Raw genomic sequence first — 20,535 nt, forward strand, 5'->3', positions numbered from 1 at the left:
TATAACTCCCCCTTGTTAAATCAGAACAGAAATTTCTATTTCCATTTACCAGAGGAGGAAAATCAGATACTAAGTAGTGATATGACTTACTCAAGGTAACATAGCTCCTAATTAGGAGGACTCCTTATTGCCAGATCTATGCTCTTTACACTGTACCAAATTATCTCTTGAAGGGTGAAACCCAGAATCATAATTCAAAAGACGGTATCTCAACCAACTTCATGGCCGCAAGTTACAAGCAGTAAGTTTAGCATGACCAAACAAGTTTCATGAAATGGGGCCAATTTTGTAAAGTTAGCATAACGCTAAACAGTACAGTAGCTCTGTCATTCACTAGCTGAAAGATTAGAGTTGTTTTTGCCTCTACTTGAGTTCCTTCATCTGTAAAGTGGAAATGATTATTTTTAAATTCCTTCCCTCAGAGCTGCTGAGGAAGGTGCTTTGAAACTGCAAAGCAGTGGGAAACATTTTTTTTTTATTCTTACCATTTTGACCTTGGACGATCCACATTTCTTATCCAAGCTCAAGTTTTCCTATCTGTAAAATGAGGTGATTAGGATATGATCCTTAAAATATCTTCCAGTTCCAAATGCCTGATGATCTGTAAAATGGGGATAAGACTACTCGCACGACTTACCTCACAGGATTGTTAAGGCTTTATAAATTGTAGTGCCAGAAAAAAGGAAGGCTTGAATAACAACTCAAATTTCTATAGATTTTCCATCCTCACTCCCCTTCTTCGTTTAGTTTCAAAGCAATTGATCCAGAAGCCAGTCTCTTCCTCCCCTTCCCCCGCTAACACCTAAAGGGCCTTGTCCTGGTACGAGGTCCTCTTAGTGGACACGACTGAGCCCGTCTCCATGGCGACCTCCTCCTGGGACTCAGGGCCAACCTCCGTTTCCATAGAAACGCAGCCTTCTCGCCGGCCCGCCCCACCATCCCCGTGATCGACAAGTTCGAGTCTCGTTGCTATAGTGACCCCAGGTAAAGGCACCAAGTCCGAGCCCGGTCTCCATGGAGACTGCAGGGGGAAAAACTCGGGGGAAAGGGGTGAAGGGGAGGGAGAAGGAAGGAAAGCTAATTTTTAGTGGGGGAAAAAGAAAAAGAAAAGTTTCCAAGGCTATTCTGTGTAAAAAAAAAAAAGGGAGGCGTGGAAAAGAGAGAGCAAACTAGAAGAGATGAAGGGGGAGGGGGAAAGAGAAAGAATAACAGGAAGTGATATCATCCGCACGTGCTTCTTAAGTGCGCTTGCGCGTTGGCCCCTGCTTCCCCCGCCCCCCTGTCGTCCGCGGGCTGCCGAGTCACGAGGGTGGGACGAGTAGGAGCGGAGGCGGGGCTGAGGCCCCTGCGACGCAGGCGCAGTGGGAGAGTACGGTGGCGCTGGGCGCCCCCCTCACCGCTCTGGATCCGGGTCTCTCCGGGCCCGGGGTCGGGGGAAAGAGCGGAGCCGACTGGACCGGGTCGAGCAACCGCCTCCGCCGCCGGGAGGTGAGTGTCCAGGCCGTCCGGGGCCCGGGCGGCCGCCGGCTGCCCCGTCCGTCCCTCTGTGCCCCGGGGCGGCCCCGGGCCGGGCCCGGCCCTCCGGCCGCCGGGCTGTCGTGGAGCCGCCTCGCCGCGCTTCCTGGGCCCGGCGCGCCCCCCGCCCGCGGCTCCGCGGCGCCCGGCCCGCCCCTCCGCCCTCGGCGGCCGCTGCCCTTTGCCCCTTCCCGCCCTTTCCCGCGGCCGCTCGCGGCCCTTCCAGCCGGCCGGGCCCCGGCCCTCGGGCGCCCCGACCTGTTGCAGTTCCCCTCGGAGCCCGCCTGGGGTGCGGGGAGAGCCGCGCCGCGCCGCCTGCTAGTCGGGAAAGTGACGGGAGACCCGGGGGCCGGGGGGCACCCCGCGGCCCCCACGAAGCGCTGGGACACGGGCGCGTGGGGGTCAGTGCGCCTCTCCGGACTTGCCCTGACCTCCGCGTGCCTCGAGTTCCGCCCGTACATTGGAAGAGCCGGAGCAGACGAGACCTGGCTTCCAAGGACCCTTCCAGGGTCAGAGCCAGCGATTCCGAAAAGACGGGGTGGGCGCTGCAGAGGGTTGAACTCATGCACGACGACTGAATTAATTTCGGACTTCCACGGAAATTGCCAACTTCGTGTCTGTGCTTTAGAAATAGCGACGATATTGTAACATTTTAAGTTCTTGGGATGAATGGGAGCTGTTCTGTTAGAATGGAAAATGCTCTTTTAAAAGGATGCTTTTTAAAATAGTCAGCATGTCTAGGCAGAGCCGGTAGTCCAGCACCATGTCTACTTTGCGTATAAATCAAAGTTTTGTCACTGTTTATGGCTCAGTTCAAGAGCTAGGAAGGATGTGAAGGAAATCTGTGGAAGTTTATTTTGCATAGAGTTAGACTGGAAGCTTCTCGAGACCAAGAACGTAGTTTTACACCTAGTTTTTGTGTGTGTCCCCATTGGCTATAATTGCATTGTAAGCAATGGAAGGATCCTGGACTTAGAATTAAGAAAAATTTGGGTTTTTGTTTTTATATTTTTATGTACATATAACTCCTAGGTGCTGTGGATCGAGTGTGAAAACACAGGGACTACAAACACTCAGGACTGGAGCTGAGCTAGATTAAAGTATAATTGAGAAATATTTAACAAAATAAATGAATACAAAAAGAACATAGATAATATTAATGTGACTTTCTAAATCAATATGTGGCCCATAAGATATACTTATGTAATGTTCAGATTACCATTTGTGTTTGACACAACTGTGGAGAATACAACAGTGGTAAAAGTTCTTACCTTCAAGAAAAGTTTATAACATTTAGGCAGTTCTGCTGTAGATATAGAATTTATAGGGCACATAAAGTACAAAATAGGATGAGAGGAGTGTGTCTTTTGGAGGTATGATTCAGAGTCCATGGGTATATCTGTTTTAGGAAGTTGGAACTAAATCAGTATGAGTTCTTTGAGTATATTTTCACTGTCTGACATGCCAATGTAGAATAGGCACTTTAAAATATATATATATATATATATATATATGTATGTGTATAGAAATATCCTTTGAACAGCATAGTATCCATTGAACTTCTTTTGCAATGCAGTCATCTGATTCTTATGCTCAACAGTTAAGTGAAAATAACCACTCTTCAATTCTACCTCTTTATATGGTAGCATATAAAATATATTATGACACCTCTATTCTTTGGAAGTTTCATAATAACATCAAACTGAGAAGTGATCAGATATGAAATTAGATGAACCAAGAAGGAAGTTGGTGGAGTAGTGGGGAGTGGCATGAGAATGAAGAAGGGAACAGTATGAAGAGATAGGTAAAAACTACTATTTTTTAGAGAATATCTTGCTTTATGCTATGTTATGTCTTTTAGTTGTATTTTTCTTTGAATAAGTTTATTTTTGTTATACCAAATTTCACATTAATCTACAAATACATTATGCAGATTGAACCCTTATTAAGTGACTTTTTTTTTTAACATTTTTCACTTTACTATAGTGAGGGCATTTTGTATATTGGAATCAAGAAGTTTCTTATTTTTGGTATGGAAGATGAGTTGTCCATCTTCTGGGTACTATATGGAATACATCAGTAATCAGGGAACTATTTTTCTAACTCTACCTGCTTTAATCTTGCCTTAATGATACCCTATACTCTGAAGCACATTTTTTTTTTTTTTAACATTAATGTGTAGGTTAGGAAGTACTTAAGTAGATACTTCAGGAGGAGAATATGTGTCATAGGGTTATATTAAGCTGGGGTTAAGTGTTAGACCAGCAGGAAACCTAATAGCAATTATTAGAATCCAAGTGTTCTGGCTTCCAATTCGGGCTCTCCCTACTTTCGTGTGTTTGTGTGTGTGTGTGTGTGTATGTGTGTGTGTGTAGTTCATTTCTGATGAAAAGATTAGTGTACTTGTTGAGCACCTAGATCTTTTCAAATAGGGGAAGACTGGTGCGGCTAGGTGGCACAGTGGATAAAGCACCAGCCCTGGAGTCAGGAGTACCCGGGTTCAAATCTAGTCTCAGATACTTAATAATTACCTAGCTGTGGGGCCTTGGGCAAGCCACTTAACCCCATTGCCTAGCAAAAATCTAAAAAAAAATAGGGGAAGCTTTTTTCTTTTTTTCCTGTTGGCAGGAACTAAAAGGCACAGATGTTTGGGATAATTTCTCCAAGCCCAGCTAATAGAATATTGGCATCAAATTGATTTCAGTTTAAAAAATTGCACATTTTATATTTAAAATATTTTATTTTTTATTCCCTCCCACTGTCTCCTAATATTTTACATGAAATTCCCTTTCAAAAATACTTTTCTTCATACTGGAAGTTTCCTGCAAGAAATACTAATTAATATAGAAAGCTAATCTTATAGAATTTGTGTTCTTTTTTAAATTGCTTTAAAAATATTTTTACTTTCAGCATTAACAGTTAATCATAACAGTGAAGCAGCTTCCACAATGAAATCTGAAGCAAAGGATGGAGAAGAAGAGAGTCTTCAGACTGCTTTCAAGAAGCTAAGAGTGGATGCAGCAGGGTAAATATATGATATGATATTGGTGAATTTTTCATTGTATCTAAATAATACCTTATCTTGGAGGCCGTTTTATCCTTTTTGAAATCTCTCAAATCATTAAGAAATGAATGCTCACTCTTATCATAATACAGTATCTAGCCAAAGTTTGACAGCAAAATTTTCAACTATCCAAAGGGAATATTATTCTGTCTACCTGTCCTTGCCCTCTTGCTCATATTAAACCTGAAAGGAAGCATGCTAGTCTTTAAAACACTTCAGAGTTGAGCGTTTTGGTTGTCTTTCACTATAAATAGCTTTATTTTGTGCCGTGGGGTTGTTTTTAAAATTGGAAATTATTAGATAAAATTCCACTAAGTTCTGAGATGAATTTAACCTGAATGTCTCAAAGGAATCATGAAATTTTTCATTGAAACATGAATTGGCTCAGTAGAAACCTTTAAAGACTGTGGATTTCATAGATCTTGATAACTGAGCTGATCACTATGGAAACCCACTCTGTAGGGTTCTGTTACTAAGATCAATAATCTTAGACCCTTTGGTCAAAGTAATTAGTGCACCTGCAAACCAGCTGCTCACTGAATCTTAATAGCTTGACCTTTTCAAAATGTCATATGTATCCTCATTCTCCTCCCAAATAAGGGAAGAAATCCTAAATTTTTAACAGCAATTAGGATTTTCTTTTTGATCTTGAAGCTTCCTACTGGGAAGTGCAAAACAAGAGCTTGCAGCAACAGGTATGTGTGTGTGTGTGTGTGTGTGTGTGTGTATGAAATTTACTAATATTTGCTTTAGAAGTATTCATTTTTCACTTCTGTGGTACCCAAATAAGTACCTTTGTTGGGCTGATTGCTTTACTGCTATTTTGATGTTTTGTTAGCAGAGAGAAGTGAGAGGGAATAGAACTTGTTCTTCCTTGGTTCCAGACGTGGTTTGATTTTAACAAAGCAAAGAAGTTTCTGCGTTCACAAAAGATACTCCTAAATGTATTCTTACATAGAAAAGTAAAAATCAGAATGTGGATAAAAAGGTCTCATCAGTGTGTGAACCAATATAAATATCTGTTTCTGTGATTATTTTATTTATTTATTTTTTTAGGCTTTTGCAAGGCAAATGGAGTTAAGTGGCTTGCCCAAGGCCACACAGCTAGGTAATTATTAAGTATCTGAGACTGGATTTGAACCCAGGTACTCCTGACTCCAGGGCCGGTGCTTTTATCCACTGCGCCACCTAGCCGCCCCTGTTTCTATGATTATAAACAATATTCTGGAAAGTCAGGCAATTTATTAGTTAATTTAGAGGCTATACTTGGGACATTATCAGATCTATAAAGTGAATGGCATCTTTATACTTCCTTTTGATATATGAGCTATATAAATCTGAAGATAGTAAATTTATTTATATGGTAACAGACTATTATTTGGACTGATTAAATATAAAATGAGAAGGAATTTGAGTCTAGACAAGAAAATTCATATTCTGAAGTCTTTAGGTCTTGATGAAACAAAACCTGAAAAGTATATGTCATTTTCCCTTAATTCTTGAAATGAGTAATTTCATTGTGACAGTTTTTTTTTAGTTGAGCTATCTCATGAAAGACAATGCAGTGTTCTTATATGTAGGAAGTAATCTTTTATACTGCTTTAAGAAACTGAAAATTTTAAAGCAGGCTGTTTTTGTAATTCCTCCCCCCTTCACCCCCAACAATTCATTTGAAACCCTTAAAAATACTGATAAAGTAAATAATATAATTATGTGGTCCCAAGTGTACATTTCTAGATTTGTAGGAAAGGAAGAAAGGAAAGCATGTGAAAGAAAATATTAAATTGTACAAAGAATGAGTCATTACTATGACTAAGCAGAGTGAGAATTCTGGCAATTCATTAGTAGGTCCCAGCCTCTTTTGTCATTATTGGTTTAGAAACTGAGGCATTATAGTATTGTGGAAAGAGCATGGATTCAGAAGATGTAAGTTTAAATTCCAATTTGTTGGATAATTGTAACAATAATCTGAACCAACCTCTTGCAGCTTCAGTTCTCTCATTTGTTGTCTATTCCTGTTACTGATCTTACAAGATTGTTATGAGGAAAGTGTTTTGTAAGCTCTTAAGCGCTGCATAAAGATGTAAACTATTACAAAGAATTATCTGTGGGATTAACTCATTAGCAAGTGCAGGGTGACATTATAAACCTAAGAAATATTTAAATTTTGTGATCTTTCTATCAGATTGTTTAAATTTGTAATGGTACTTTATTTTATCTGGGTTGGTATCTTGTTATGAACATTCTGGATTTGACAGTTTTTAGATAGTTTAATCAGTACTTTAACAGTTATCCTAAAACTAGAAGATAAAAAGAAATTGGAGCTAAATGGAAAGGTGACTTAAGAATTTTTCTTGGAGAGACAGTTGGTTTTAGCTAGTGCCCAAAGAAAACAAGAAACATTTTATGACACAATTGATCATGATAAGTGTAATAAAAAGCCCATTGTGAAGGTACTGCAGTCTATACTCCACAACATAAGCTGAAGAAATTGAGAAATTTTGGGGTGGCTAGGTGGCGTAGTGGATAAAGCACTGGCCCTGGAGTCAAGAGTACCTGGGTTCAAATCCAGTCTCAGACACTTAATAATTACCTAGCTGTATGGCCTTGGGTGAGCCACTTAACCCCGTTTGCCTTGCAAAAATCTAAAAAAAAAAAAAAATTGAGAAATTTTATGCTGAATCCATTAATGCCCTCCATACTAGTGATTTTAATGTAAAGTTATAAATAGAGAGAATGGTGAGAAATTAATGGGAAAATTATAGTTCATTTTAAAGAAGTGAAGCAGAATACATGCACCCTCCTCAGAAATCTTATTACCTACAAATTATTTATATTTAAATATGCATATTTCTTTTAAAGAGAAAGTTGGGGAGCACAGAAGATCTCGAGAAATAAAATTGACTGTATCTTAAGATAAGAAATAATTAGATAGCACCAGGGAAGTCATTTCATAATCATATGTCGTTGTGTTGTAAGAATATCACTTTATTAGAATAAAGTTTAAAATCAATGCCAAATTTGAATAAAGGATAATGATGAGATCTGGCACGCAATTATGTGACCTTGTCAAATGATTTATTGACATTAAGAAATTGAATCTGTAACTGGAAAAAGTGATTGATATAGATTATTACCTTTCTTATGGAAGTTTCCAAAAATATACAGAAATCTCCTTAGCCAACAACAAGCACTTATACTAGAGGAAAAATATTTTAGAGTATAAATTCATTTACAAAACCTTATGAAAGAGGTCAGTAAGAATTTGAACAGTATCACCTCATTAAATGGCATGAAGTAGTAGAAAAAAAATTTTCAGAGAGCTTAGCTTGAGATCTAGTCAAAGAAGATCATCTCTGAGCATTTAAAAATGAAATTTTAAAGATAGAGCAGACCTGACAGCATTTCTACCATAAGTGATTTTCTTCATCTGTGTTAATGGGACCTCACCAAATTTGAACTCAGCAACTTAAGCCTCCAAGAAGACTTTGTGTGTAAATTGAGGAAATCTGCATTGGATTCAATATAATTTTGAGAGATTGAGCCCAAGATAGCTTGAAAAGAAGGAAAGATCTGTGATTGGGGAAAAAAAATTACAGCTGCCATTATGACCAAAAAAAAGCAATTTGGGAGTATGATGTTTGCCAACCATATGCCTTGCTTATCAGCTTTTGAGAATAAAATCTACTCATGTATTGAGGATGTCTTATAAAAATAAGAGATCGTAACAGATTGGATTTAACAAATGATATTTATACCTTCTTATAGTCACAGAGTTGACTGAAAAACTTTGGCAAACTTAAGATCCTATTATGTCTCATTTGATTTGGTAGAGAACACTTCCTTTAAAGACTTTTCTCCAGTAAGTTGCCTCCCATGTATTTTAGGCTTATACAAGATACCTTGATAACAGCAAAGATAATTTTGGTCAGTGCTCCATGTAAAATCAATATAAAACATGGAACAAATAGGTAATCATGGAAGATATGCATCATAAGTTGAAGAGTCTATAGATGGCGTTTTTCAGATGACTCCTATTTATGAATATTGTTGCTCTGATTTTAGCAAGTCTTAAGAATATAACATTCCTTTAAATGAATTCTAAGACCACTTAAAGCTTGGCCTTACAATACACATAGGAAAAAAGCTGGTATGCAAAGATTACTATTATGTAGAGACCAAAAGTGGCAGTCTTGGTGCCCAGATTCCCTAGGAAGTCCTGTACAAGATTGAAATGTAACTGGAAATGTTTAACCTAATAAATAAAAATATAGTATATCATAATATTACTTTGTAGTTCCCAAGTTATATGCAACTCAGAAGAATCTGTTTGATACAAACAGTCCATAAGAGTTTGTCCATCAGTATCTGAGTCTTGGATAGACATTGCTGATGGATGATGAGCTAGACTCAAAATTGAGAAGAGGGAAGAGAGAATTCAGTTGCATGTGAGGGCTTGTATTGTGTTTTTCAGCAATCCTAAGATGCTCCCAGAGGCAAAAATTCATCTTTTTTAACACTAGATATTCTGGTGCTTTCTTAGTTCATATCATGGTTAATGTTATCCAAAGAAATCAAAATTTCTGATAACATTAAAGCAATGGAGGGACTTCCATTATACACAAATCTGTAACATAAGGCAAGATATAACATAAAAATATCTTCTAGATATTTTTTAAAATTTTTTTTCTAGGTTTTTTTTTTGCAAGGCAATGGGGTTTAAGTGACTTATCCAAGGCCACACAACTTGGTAATCATTAAGTGTCTGAGGCCGGATTTGAACTCAGGTACTCCTGACCCCAGGGCCAGTGCTCTATCCACTGCACCACCTAGCCACCCTTAGATATTATTTAGAAAAAGAGCCTGACTGGTCATTTATTGAAAATGAAGAGAAGTGAGTTACACTGAACTCCCATAAAATAACTTAAGACCTAGAGTAAGATCTCCAGTCTGATGACTAGATTTCCTTGAATCCATGGAGCTATTACAATCTCCCTGTTGAAGAGAGTATTTGTAGATGAGATCATAAATCCATTAAAATGTAAACTCTCTTTTTGGAGACATTGATGACCATCATATCATTATAAAACATCGAACTTTTCAGTTTTTTAAAAATGGATATGATTTAGCCCTGAGTTCTATGATGAGATTAAATAAAATATTCACATTTTTAAGATTCTCTTATTAGGAAAAAATTTTTTTGGTTTTTAGTTGAAGTTGGAGATTTGGAACTAATTGGATGAAGTCTTTCAGAAACTTTATTCTGAAGATTGGATAGTTATATTAAAAATATGGCTTAACAATGAAAGATGTTCAGTGTCATTTATGTTCTCCCTCCACATGAAGAATGATCTGCCCCAGATAAACAATCTAAAAGCCTATTAATAGTCCAGTGCCATTTTATACTTAGGACTTAATACTTTGATTTATGACTTTGAAAACTGAGGACCTTTGAGAACTTGTATTTTGTGGGGACCAGGGAATTGGGGAGAATTTCTGCAGAAAGTTTTTTTTGGTAATAATAAACTATAAGCAATAAAAAGTTATTTGATAAGTTAGAAGTTGGGGGTAGGATGAACAGGACTGATCTGACTACTGGCAGAGGAATTATGTTGTCATGTTAACCACGCTTCATAAAAATTGTGCCACAAAAATTTCTCTATTGTAGAATCTAGTCATAGTCCTATGTTAGCTGAAAGTTTACGGAGATGAACAGTCGAGAGAAAAATTTCCCCAAGACTTCATGTAAGAAATTATCCTAATATCTCTGTGTTCCTTAGCTGACTAGAGATTTTTTGATGGTAGAACATTTTAAATGGCTCAAGAAAAGAAGTCAGACTCTTACAGATACACTTGAAAATTCATTTAGAAATGTCTATAATGACCATAATCTTTATCCTCATATTCTAGATCCATAGCTTCTCTTTCTGTTGGAGAAGGAACGAGTGTCAGAGCATCAGCTAGGACAACTACAGACGAGACCAAACCCAAAACCATATGTGCATCTAAAGATAGTTGGCACAGGTAAGATTTTTTTTTTTTTTTGCAAATTCCTTTTAGTCAAAGGTTCATCAAACCAAGGGAATAATAATATTTTTCCCCCCAGGAATGTTGAGACTTTTCCCATAAAAAATGAAAAAATAGTTTAAAAATTTGTTTTAAGCAACAATAGTTATAGTTATACTTAAGTGATACTATTTGCCTCTGTACTTGGGAACTTTGTGTATTTTAGTGAAGATCACATTATGTTGTTTACCTCCTGGTTAAGTATAGCAAAAAATAGAGTGTTAAGTCTCTGATTTTTGTGTTTCATCTAAAAATTCTCTTCTGTGCTTTCTCCATTCAGTTCTACACGAAAGACTTCACGGGGAGCAGTGAGAACCCAACGTCGTCGGCGTTCCAAGTCTCCAGTCCTTCATCCTCCAAAGTTTATACATTGCAGTACAAAGGCTGTGCCTTCCACCAATCAACTCAGACACAAAAGCCAAACTGACTGTCCTGACAGCAGTGGCCGCCTGGGGATTCTACCCACTAACGAGTTCAGTGCCAGGGAATGCTCTGTTTCTTCTCTCAGTGAGGCTAATCACACACGAGCTGTGAAGGAGCCCTTGGGGGCTACGGTTTGTGATGGTGCATCAGAAGGCAAGTCAGAAGAAGATTCCCCTGATGCTGCTCTGGCCTCCCAAGCGAGTCTCAAGACCAGTGATCTCTCTGACTTTCAATCAGTGTCCAAGCTATCCCTGAGCAAACCATGTGCATGTGGAAGCAATGGATGCCAGTGTAAGAGGTGGCAAGACATGGAAGTGTACTCCTTCTCAGGCTTGCAGAATGTCCCCCCGTTGGTACCAGAACGAAGATCCACCTTCGAGGACTACTCGCAGTCTTTCCATAGCAGAACTCCATCTGGCTCACCCCGCTCTTGTTCTGAGCAGGCCAGGGCCTATGTGGATGACGTAACGATTGAAGATCTTTCAGGCTACATGGAGTATTACTTGTATATTCCCAAGAAAATGTCCCATATGGCAGAAATGATGTACACCTGATAGCAATAAGCAAAATCACATGCTTTCAAACCAATGAAGGGTTGGAAAAGTGACTTAGTTACTGGCAGACTGCTCAGCCACTCTGTGTGAGAAGATACCTTCCTCTGCTCACTGTGCTTGCAATAAAAACATTTCTTTGCATCTCAGTTAATTTTCATTCTTTAAACTAGCTTCCCTTCCTCTCTTCATCTCCTTTGTCCCAAAAGAAACCCTGGACAAACCAAAAATCCCCTTTCACTTTGAAGTATCTCAGTGGATCAGAGGATTTAGAATTGAAAGGGACTTTAGAGCACCAAAAATCTAACCCTGCCATTTCCCCCATCCCAGTTTGAGAGGGGAGGAAACTGAGGTCTGGGAAGGTTATCTGACTCACTTTAATTCAGCAAGCATTTCAGTGCCTACTTTGTGCTAGATGGACACAAGACAAAAATAAAATTTGCAACTTCCTTGTGCTAAGTTAGGCAGACAGGTAATCACTTAAGTAGAGTATACAATATAATTTGAGAAGAGACCAACAATAAGAGAACTCCCCCAAAACTTCTTTAAAGTGGTACGTGGACTTTAAAGGAAATTGCATTCTTAGGCTTGCCCAAGGTTACACAGCTAATGAGTGACAGCTGAGATTTGAATACAGATCTCTTGACTCCAAATCAATGAAAAGACCAATCTCACAAAACTACTAGTGGGTGAATATTTAATAATACTTTCCTAAAAGCCACTCTTTAGGCCTGTTAGCACAGAGTGAATGAGTTTTGTAAATTATTTGAATGATTTTTATGCCATATTTAATGACCCAAAGAATCCTCCAAAGAGTGAAAAGCTTTAAAATGAATTTACTGTCCCTGATTTAATTCAGTACAAATTTTTATGATTCCAGAGTTTACTGTGCTAGTGTCAGGCCATAGTTCTGTGGTTCACTAAATATAACACAAAATCATTAGTCAACATCCACTGAAACTTCCCACAAGCAGTATATTCTGTATTTGGTATTCTGAAATGGCAGGCCTCATAGATGGCATGTGAGAGGCCCCAATTTTATTTAAATGAACCCACTTTCTGTATGTTTAAATTAACTGTTGAGCCACTGATTTAGTATGAATACAGTAATACCCAGCATCTTGGTTCATTGTCCCACCAAGCTACTTCAGTTGGAACCTAGGAGCAAGATGTCTTGCTTGTTTATTAAAGTACTTAAAACTGAAATGGAGATGATTTTTTTAGAAGTATAACTAGGAGCTATTAGATTCTGCATGGTTACATCCCTGCAATTTCTGGGTGCTAAGCAGCTGAAGCTCCTTGTCTTCAGTATTGATTACTAGAGAAAGGCAAAGTAGACAAAACTAGGATTAATCTGTCTTAAAATGGGCCACTACCTCTTTCAGTTGCTTTTTAAAATTACAAAAATGGAAGTCGTTTTTTTCATAATGTTTAATTATAAATGTTGGAATGGTTTACAAGCAATGAAGAGTAATCAGTTGTCCTGTTAGAGACATTATGAAGAGATAAGGATTAAAAATTGGAACAAAAACTAGTTCCCATTAATATTTTTCTGGTGAAGATATCTAGTCTTTGATAGGAATTTAGCTAATTCGGATTGTGGGGAAATAGGACACATAAAAATTTAATGCATTTCAATGGACAAAGGTATCTGACTATGAAGACTACCCTTTACAAGAGAAAGTTAATTTGACCTTTCCAAAAGTCCCTTCCAGCTCTAAATCCTATGACCTATAATGTCCCCTTGAAATAATCAGTTTTGGGAGTTACTATTTTTTTTTTTACTAAGATTCTGGAATCAGTAATGTTTCTAGCAAGCAAATCTAAAGAAATTAAAATTCTGATTTCCCTTTTCTAAGACACCTGGGATTTCTGTGTACAACCCTCCTCTGGGTATTGCTCTTTGTTTACCACACGTTACATGTAATTTTCTCTCCCATTGCTTATTCTACATGAAATAATCAGGTTAAAGGAATTGAAATGAAGCAAGATGAAGGAGAGTGTATGTTTTTTCCCTAAATAGAGGTTTATTGAGCTGTGAATAGAGTATTTGACATTAAAGAAGAGGAAAGCAGATAAAAGGACTTGCTTTGGAAATAGGCAAGTCCATTGCAGTTTAAATTCTATATCCCTTTTTGCTTAAAGCAAACTACTTAAGGGGGTGGCTAGGTGGCGCAGTGGATAGAGCACAGGCCCTGGAGTCAGGAGTACCTGAGTACAAATCCAACCTCAGACACTTTACCTAGCTGTGTGGCCTTGGGCAAGCTACTTTAACTCCGTTTCCCTTGCAAAAAAAAAAAAAACCTAAAAAAAATAAAGCAAACTACTTAAATTCCAAATTAAATTTCCAAAATGGTTCAATCCAATCAGTTTCATAAATATTTCCGCGGGGTGGGGGGTGGGGGGGAGGAAGCTGTTCTGCTTTGTAATACATCTATCCAGCCGTGTGAGGTCTCCCTTTCTTTTTAAGAAATCCAGCAGTAACATTAGTGGAGATGCCCCAGGAGAGCATTAGCCCCAAAGTAGTTGATTGCTCATTCATTTACTGTATTTTCTTATGTTCAAAATGGAAACAGGTGACATCAACATAGACTAGGGATTATCAAATTTGTAAAATCATTTAAGACTTTTAAGAAAGTGAAGTGGACTTTTACCAGGTAGGTTAGTTTTATTAAAGGGGAAGAAATACAATCTTGTACTAACATTGAAGGGTAGGCAGGGGAAGGGAATACTATCAAGTATCTAGCATTTAAGAGAGTTACTTTTCACTTGCTCACTATTTTGTTTGGCATGATGGTTTTTTAAAGTGTGAAAACTGCCTCCTGAATAAACAGATTTGAAAGGGCTTTTTGGTGAAGCTGTTTTATTTTGTAATCTTTTTCCAGAGAGCTCTACTTTGAAAAGTACCCATATTTTTATAAATAGAATTTTTTTTAAGTTAGTGGACAATTTGCCCTAAATCAAGATTATCAGGTACACAGATGACTCAATTTGCTCTTGAGGATAAGGGAAAGACAATATTCTTCAGGAAAGAACTCCCCTTTCTTTCTAATCCACAAGTTACTGCTTTTTCCCTTGTTAGCATTAAGCCAAAGAACATGTACAAGTGTCTATTGGTACAGCACTGAGGAATTCTTAATAATTGAATGGTCCAGGCAAGTGACAACACAATCAGATGAGGAGGCACCTATATAATAGATGTTTTCCAGTATCAGCTAGCTGCCTATCAGACCTAGTGAAGTAGCATGATAGTTACATATTTGAAACTGAAAGGAACCTTAAATTTTATTTAATCCAAATCTCGTCCCCCTCTATTTAAATAGATGAAGAAATTGGGGTCAAGAGGAGTTATATTACTTCCCCAGACTCAAATCCATGTTCATTCCACAATATGGTCCTACAGAAGTGATTTGGATGCAAATTCCTGGTTCCTTAAAACTAAATTACTGCTTTGTGGGGAGTATACATTTCAGTAACCAGTTTCCAACTGAGGAAGAAGAGGTGTTCGTTGGTCATTGAAAAAAAAGGATGAGCCCCTACCGTGACTTTTGTGATGTCGAATAACACTGAATTTGGAGAAAGGTAAGTTTAAGTCAGATAACAGCATAACAGATATAACAGATAACGGGGAAGAGTCCAGAATTTGGTATCAAGAATAAGATTCTTGTTCACCTTAGTCGTTTAACCTTGAGGCGTGTCATTTAGCCTCTTGAGCTCAGTTTTCTCATCTGTAAATTGAGCATTCAGTTAGATATTCAAGGATCCTTTTAGCATGCACATTGTCAGTGAATGATTTGTCATAGATATCCTCTTTAAAAGTTTTTGAACTTCTAGGAAATCAATTTTCATCTTTTAAAAATAAAATAGAACCACTGTAGGATGGAACAGCTCTTTTAGACCAATTTTTAAGTGGGTGGAATGGCTCTTTTAGACCAATTTTTAAAAGAAATTATTCTTTATGCTGTCATACACATACTTAGATGCCTCATTATTCATCAAGAAACATCATGATCAAAAAAAAAAATAAGAAAAAGATGGACCAGACATTAATACGGTATTGGCTGAAGTTGTGAATTGGACCAATCAATCTGGAAAGCAATCTGGAATTTTTCTAAGAAAGTGATTCAAATATCCACACTTTCTAATTTAAATACCTCACTGGCATATACTCCCAAAGAGATCAAATTGAGAAATGTTCCATATCCATAAAAATATCGATATCATCATTTTCTTGTAGCAAAAAGGAACAATGGGTATTTTTTGATTAAACATATTAGGGTACATGAATGTAATATTACTATGCCTTGAGAAACAAAGTAGAATATGTTGACATATGAACTGTTGTAACACGAAGTAGGCAGAAACAAGGAAACTATAATGATGATGACAATGAAAAATGAGAAAATTAAAACCCCAAATAAATCTTTATTACTATAATGATTAAAGCTTTTTCTCAAAGAGATGTGAAAATACCCTTCCCTTCTTTGTGAGGGTAGAGCATTACAGTAAGAAAAGTTGCATATATTATTAACTTTTGTTTATTTTGGTTAAATGATTTTTCTCCAAAAAAAATTTTCTTAAAAGGGATGGATTTTTGTTGGTGAGGATGAGAGAGATTTTAAAATGAAGATGATATATAAAAGATAATTTTTAAAAATGAACCAGTAGTGCAACGATCAAGAAATGACCAGTGAATAACTAACTATCCATTTCTAAGAAGGCCATCAGCATGTTGGGCGAACTCCTTGTGGTAGATTTATGGGTAATATGGACAGGAGTCTCAAAGGATGAGCAGACATAGATATCTGCTTTATTTTTGGAGGAACATTATTAAGAAGACATTCACTGGAGTTTTAAGAGCATGATACTTTTCGTATTTGTATAAATACTCTGCGTATTTAACCTTTTCACTTAACCCTCAAATATGTGTCAAGGACTGGTCATTATTGGTTTGGAATCCTCCTCTACCAACAGATCACAGTCTTTGACTTAGAACCTTAGAGAATTTCCTGGGACTCAGACTATAACTTATTAGTGGTCAAGTATCACATAGAGAATCTGAACCCAGATTTTTCTAATTCCAAGTTCAGAATTCTCTATTCACAGAACCACACTGCCCCTCAATCCTTAAAAGTGCACAAGTTGAGGGAGGAAGGGAATTCTTTACTACTCATCCAGCAAAAGAGACATTTAGTTTTGACAGGTAGTTTTTTTTTTTTTTTTTTGCAAGGCAAGTGGGGTTAAGTGGCTTGCCCAAGGCCACACAGCTAGGTAATTATTAAGTGTCTGAGACCAGATTTGAACCCAGGTACTCCTGACTCCAAGGCTGGTGCTTTATCCACTACGCCACCTAGTGGCCCCTGGCAGGTAGTTTTTGGCAGGTAGTTTTTGGCAGGGAGTGTTGGCTTTCTTTTGTCTGTCAGCTTGACTGAATTGAAAATTACAATTTTGTCATTCAATTACACTGCCAATAAATAGTGGGACAAAGAGCATTATTGATGAATTAGCAGAATGCTGTTCAAACACTGGGCTGACCAGGATTAAATGTAGTGCTAAAGTTAGAAGGTAGTTTCACATGCCTTTTAATAGAGTATTTCTGAAACCAAATGTGCTTCTCCACCCCCCCACCCTGAGGAACACAATTCTAACAACCTAATTTTTTTGTCTCACTTGTCAAGAAAACAAATATAAGTAGTTACCATAGTTGTATTCCTTACATTTGCAACTTTTAATTGGAACAGATAATAGTGTTTCTGAAACTTTTAATATGTCATCTCTATTTCAGTCTCCTGAAAAACTGACAAAAAAGAGATGGTGTGGTCATATTAGAAGAAGAGACTGAATAGCCTCTTTTTTTCTCTCTGCTGGCTTGAGGAACTGAAGGCTAGCTAAAGAAAGCTCATGATTAGTAAAGATAATATTGACTTCCTTACCTTTTTTTCCCCCCATATATATGGTGCAGAAACATGAGTAGGCACAAAGTAGTTTTAGGCCAGGCTCTGGAAGGAGGCTTGGGATTTGTGTTAACTTCCTATTTCAGTTTAAAATCAGGTGCCTTCAAGAAAGAAAAGTTAATCTTTCCCTGAGTGATTTTAAGTGAATTAGAAACTTGGTCATCAGATTACTCAATAATCCTTGTTTTTCTGATAGCTGGTATAATATGATGACTGGTATAATATGATGACTGGTATAATATGATGACTGGTATAATATGATGACTCCAGTAGAAGACCGAAACATGTTGGGAAACTCAAAATCTTTTGTTAATCTTTTCATGCTTTATTGACATCCCAGCTAAATGGTATAAATAGCCACTAAATTTGCCTCCTCTAAGGATTTAAATAAAGAGAAAATTATTTTAAAGTTTGATAGTTCAGAGTCTGTGTTGTAATCAAGGGATGTGAAATTGAATATAGCTGTCAAGTAACTAGTTCCTTATCCTTTGCATCTTGGCAGTGTTCCCATTCCCTGATGCCTGAGTACTTCCTATTATTCCTACACTTCCACTTTCCCAAGAATTACTTTTGCAGCTCTTCTAACCCCAGGGATCTGCTGGTATATTCCAGATCTTGGCACTCCACATCAGAAGGATTCATTGATCTCAAAAAACTTTGGTAGGAACTGAGATATTGCTGAATCCACTCTGACCCAGGAGCTTTCTGAAAGGGGATTTAGGATGGGAGGGATGGAGAGGGGTGGTTTTCTGGCAGTGCATCACTTAACATGCCAGAGTTAAAGCCTGGGGAGATGGGGATAGGAAGAGTGTGCACACCCTATGATACATATATGTATATGTATGCATATATGTGTGTGTATATGTATGCTGTGAGCATGTAGGCTTCTACTTCCAGAGCAGGGAAGGAGTGCCATCCGTTTAAGGCTCTAGTGTCCAGTGTTTCCCAGGATTCCTTAAGTATGTATTGAGTTTATGGGAGTAGAAAGAGAAGGGGAATCATGGTGGAAATGGATTGAATTTCTTGTACCTTCTGATCTAGACTGTGCCTAGAATCCAGCCTCTTTCTACTATTTTCTTCCAAAGGCAAACAGAATTAAAACAAGAACAAAATATTTCCCATGCCTTTTAGAGATTGGTACTTTGTGACAGTGGATTCCTGTAAGGGACTGGTCAGGGATTAGCTTGGAAGTCCTATTTTAGGCAGTGAATAGGTGCACTGCAGAGGTGATGTTCTGCAGAGGCAAGAGGGGATAGGATCTGGGTATTTCCCCCAGGCTCTCATCATTTTAAAGTTTTCTTTGATTTTAGTATTCTACCTTTTTTCTTCCTTCCCTTTTTCTGAAACTTCTTTTTTCCTCCCCACCTCCCCACCCCCCAGACCCAGAGATATGCTAGACATATGCCTGTGGGAAGAAAAAGCAAAAAACTTCCAAACAAACAGATACCCATCCCAACTCTCTCCTCCCTTTCCAGCCACTCCCTGGGCTGAAGCTCTGGCTCCTGATTTTAAACACATGCCTTGCCATTCTCTCCCCTCCTTTCCTTTCCTACCCCCCCTTAGACTCTGTGCTTTTGCTGTCTCTCCCTCCCTCCTCCCTCCCCCCCCCCCAGTCCCAGCTAACTTCAGAAGAAGGAGGGATTTTTACCTACCTCATTCGAGGGGCCCAGGGAGGCTGGGCTATAGGGTTATTTTGGGAACAGCTCCTCGGATCTGAAGGCCTTGTTAGGGTAGCACTGACCTTTCCACTAGAGAAGGAGGGCAGGACCAGGAGAAGGGGGCGGGGGCTAGAGGAGAGAGACAGGCAGACCCCCCACACCCATTAGAAGTGAGAGAGGAGCCAGCTGAACTTTTGGCGTAGTGGCATTGCCTTGGGGATCTCAGTACTGGCCGCACTGCTCAGAGGGGATTTCCCCCTTACTGGGACTGGCTGGAGACTCTTAACCCCTATCCTTTCTCCCCGTAGCCTCCTTCTTAAAGGGACCATGCAACTTTTCCAGTCTTCCCTAGAATTGCCTCTGGAGTAAAGGATCATTCTGGGGGATGTGAAATCTTTCCTGCTTTTGTGTCTTAGAAGCAACAGATGCTCTGTCCTTCAGATTGATTCTTGAGGGAGGGTTGGGGACCCTCTCTGCCTGTCATTTACAGACAGACACACCCCCACCTTAGTTCTCTGGACCTTCAGACCCCTGACAAGATCATGTCCATACCATATTGGAGCCGCCTCATAAGGGTGAAGGTACAGCCCTGAGCCGGGACTGGAAAGAGGGTGGGGGGTGGAGCCTTAGGGCTCCCCCCCACACTCGAGCTGGAGGGTGGAGAAGAAGCCGGGGTCTACGATGAAATGAGTGGAGGCCGCTTTGACTTTGATGATGGTGGTGCATACTGCGGAGGTTGGCAAGATGGCAAGGCCCACGGACATGGGCTCTGCACAGGACCCAAGGGCCAGGGCGAGTATTCTGGTTCTTGGAACTTTGGTTTTGAAGTAGTGGGCATCTATACCTGGCCCAGTGGCAACACCTATGAGGGTTACTGGTGCCAAGGCAAGAGGCATGGCCTGGGGATAGAGACCAAGGGGCGCTGGCTCTACAAGGGTGAATGGACTCATGGCTTCAAGGGGCGCTATGGGACCCGGCAGAGCTCAAGCAGTGGAGCCAAGTATGAGGGCACCTGGAATAATGGACTTCAGGATGGCTATGGCACTGAGACCTATGCAGATGGAGGTACGTTGACCTTGCAGCCAGCACAGCAGCAGAGAAAATATGCAAAGAACAGAAAGGGGGGTTAGGGAATATTTGACCTGGAAGACAAAGAGAGGCTTTGGTGTGTGTCACATTGAGGCAACTTGCACATATATTCTGTGCATAATACATTTATTCCCCTTTGGGTGATAGGATGTGATAAAGAGAAATGGACAGGAATCAGGAGACTTGGATTCTAGTCCTATTTCAACCACTAATTG

At 39.1% G+C, this 20,535-nt stretch overlaps 2 protein-coding genes and 1 long non-coding RNA gene across 4 annotated transcripts in view; 2 read left to right on the forward strand and 1 right to left on the reverse strand.

The window, feature by feature from the left end:
- Window positions 1–1,310: 1,310 nt before the first annotated feature.
- Window positions 1,311–11,768, forward strand: LOC141504830 (oxidative stress-responsive serine-rich protein 1-like). The gene is made up of 4 exons (XM_074210146.1): window positions 1,311–1,488; window positions 4,426–4,540; window positions 10,490–10,603; window positions 10,926–11,768. Exons 2-4 carry the CDS (start codon window positions 4,464–4,466, stop codon window positions 11,620–11,622), a joined length of 888 nt encoding a protein of 295 aa, XP_074066247.1. The 5' UTR covers window positions 1,311–1,488; window positions 4,426–4,463; the 3' UTR covers window positions 11,623–11,768.
- A 4,256-nt stretch (window positions 11,769–16,024) lies between these two features.
- Window positions 16,025–19,503, reverse strand: LOC141504832 (uncharacterized). The gene is made up of 2 exons (XR_012473481.1): window positions 19,226–19,503; window positions 16,025–17,674 (listed from the first exon to the last, which is right to left on the reverse strand). It is a non-coding gene; the product is annotated as an uncharacterized LOC141504832 (long non-coding RNA).
- Window positions 19,290–20,535, forward strand: part of JPH2 (junctophilin 2) — a 67,508-nt gene continuing 66,262 nt past the window's right edge. Inside the window, exon 1 of one of the 2 annotated variants that reach the window (XM_074210145.1) lies at window positions 19,290–20,296. In XM_074210145.1, coding sequence (XP_074066246.1) covers window positions 19,918–20,296 — 379 coding nt within the window. In that variant the 5' untranslated portion in view covers window positions 19,290–19,917. The remainder of the gene's footprint in view (window positions 20,297–20,535) is intronic. The other variant, XM_074210144.1, reaches the window with a different exon arrangement.

The sequence above is a fragment of the Macrotis lagotis genome, chromosome 1 (genome assembly GCF_037893015.1).
Source record: "Macrotis lagotis isolate mMagLag1 chromosome 1, bilby.v1.9.chrom.fasta, whole genome shotgun sequence".
NCBI classification, from domain to species: domain Eukaryota; kingdom Metazoa; phylum Chordata; class Mammalia; order Peramelemorphia; family Peramelidae; genus Macrotis; species Macrotis lagotis.